Source organism: Otolemur garnettii, unplaced genomic scaffold (genome assembly GCF_000181295.1).
Source record: "Otolemur garnettii isolate 467f Iridium unplaced genomic scaffold, OtoGar3 scaffold00009, whole genome shotgun sequence".
Classification (NCBI taxonomy): Eukaryota; Metazoa; Chordata; class Mammalia; order Primates; family Galagidae; genus Otolemur; species Otolemur garnettii.
Genome location: NW_003852404.1, coordinates 5,020,178 through 5,021,396, shown reverse-complemented (window position 1 = coordinate 5,021,396; position 1,219 = coordinate 5,020,178). Strand labels below are relative to the sequence as shown.

The following is a 1,219-nucleotide window of genomic DNA, read 5'->3' as shown; positions in this document are numbered from 1 at the left end:
AGCATTCACTGGCTGCCCAGGGCTTGGCATACTTCCATGCTTCCCTTTGCTTGATCTCCCAAATGCCCTATGGAGTAGGCTCCGTCACCCCCAGTTTACACAAGAGGAAGCTGAGGCTCCAAGGCTTGCTGGTGTACATAGCAGGGCTCCAGCCCAGATCCTTGGAGTTCAAAGCTAAGTCTGGAGTGGCATCTCCTCTATGAGAATCAGAGTTTTCTGCAGCACAGAGGCTGTCTCCATGCTCATGTGCTTCCTCCATCAGACCGGGATCTCCCTGAGGGGCGGGAGCTTTGCCTCTTCCGTCAGATTGTCTCCCAGTGCAGGAACTTTGCTCCCTGTCTCAGGCTGAGAGCTTCTCAGAGCAGGAAGCAAAGCTGGGAGTCTGCTTGGACTGAACCAAATTCAAGCTCGTGAAGTCTTTCCCGTCCTCATTCTGTGCTTGGCACCCCGTTTGCAGAGCGCGGGTCCTTCTGCGGGATGCAGCTCTGCTCTTGTGACCGCAAGTTCGTCTACTGCCTGAAGCGAAACCTCTGGAGCTACAACCCTCGCTATCGCTACTTCTTCAACTTATTCTGCTTCTAGTCACCTCAGGGGGCTCCCCCTAGACTGAGCCTTTGCTCTCCTATAACCCTGCCGGAGGTCCCCAGGGAGACTCTTGGTCTCAGACCTCATTCTTTCTTGGAGGAGCCCCAGGGCAACCCTTCACCCTCTGGAAAGTCCCCAGAGAGTGACTGTGGTCATGGGGCTTGGCAAGGTCCCAGGGCCTCTGGGCCTCTGTCCCCATGCTGAGTGCTGTCCCCTAAGCCAGGGCCAGCTGTGCCTCTCCTTTCCCCTGAAGACAGCAGCACTTGTCTCCAGTTAGAAGACCTCCCTGGCTCGCTCTTGCTTTTCAGCTTTTGCAATCTGATTGTCACCACCGCCCTCCAGAGAATTTTTATACAGATAGAAGCAAAATTGCCTCCATGAACGTGCTGTATCGATATTCAATAAAATTCCTTCTCTAGTAAAAATCACACTGGCATTTTCCTCTGCCGTGGGAGATTGTTGGTATCTCTTTCTCTGCCCCTGGGGCACTAAACCCAAAGTTAGCTGAGAGGAGAGGGCAGATTCGTAAATAGGTTTCCAGATGAGCTTCAGGCCTTCCCCTGGGTTAAATTCCTTAAACCTGGGAGTCTTCTGGAGCTCAGTGCTGGATGTCACTCTTCCTCAAGGGGTTGAG

General features: G+C 53.3%; 1 protein-coding gene across 1 annotated transcript in view; it reads left to right on the top strand.

Moving 5' to 3' along the window:
• Window positions 1-968, top strand: part of LOC100953834 (calcium-dependent phospholipase A2) — a 7,280-nt gene extending 6,312 nt beyond the window's left edge. The window contains exon 4 of the mRNA XM_003783977.2: window positions 458-968. Coding sequence (XP_003784025.1) covers window positions 458-582 — 125 coding nt within the window. The 3' untranslated portion in view covers window positions 583-968. The remainder of the gene's footprint in view (window positions 1-457) is intronic.
• Window positions 969-1,219: the final 251 nt, after the last annotated feature.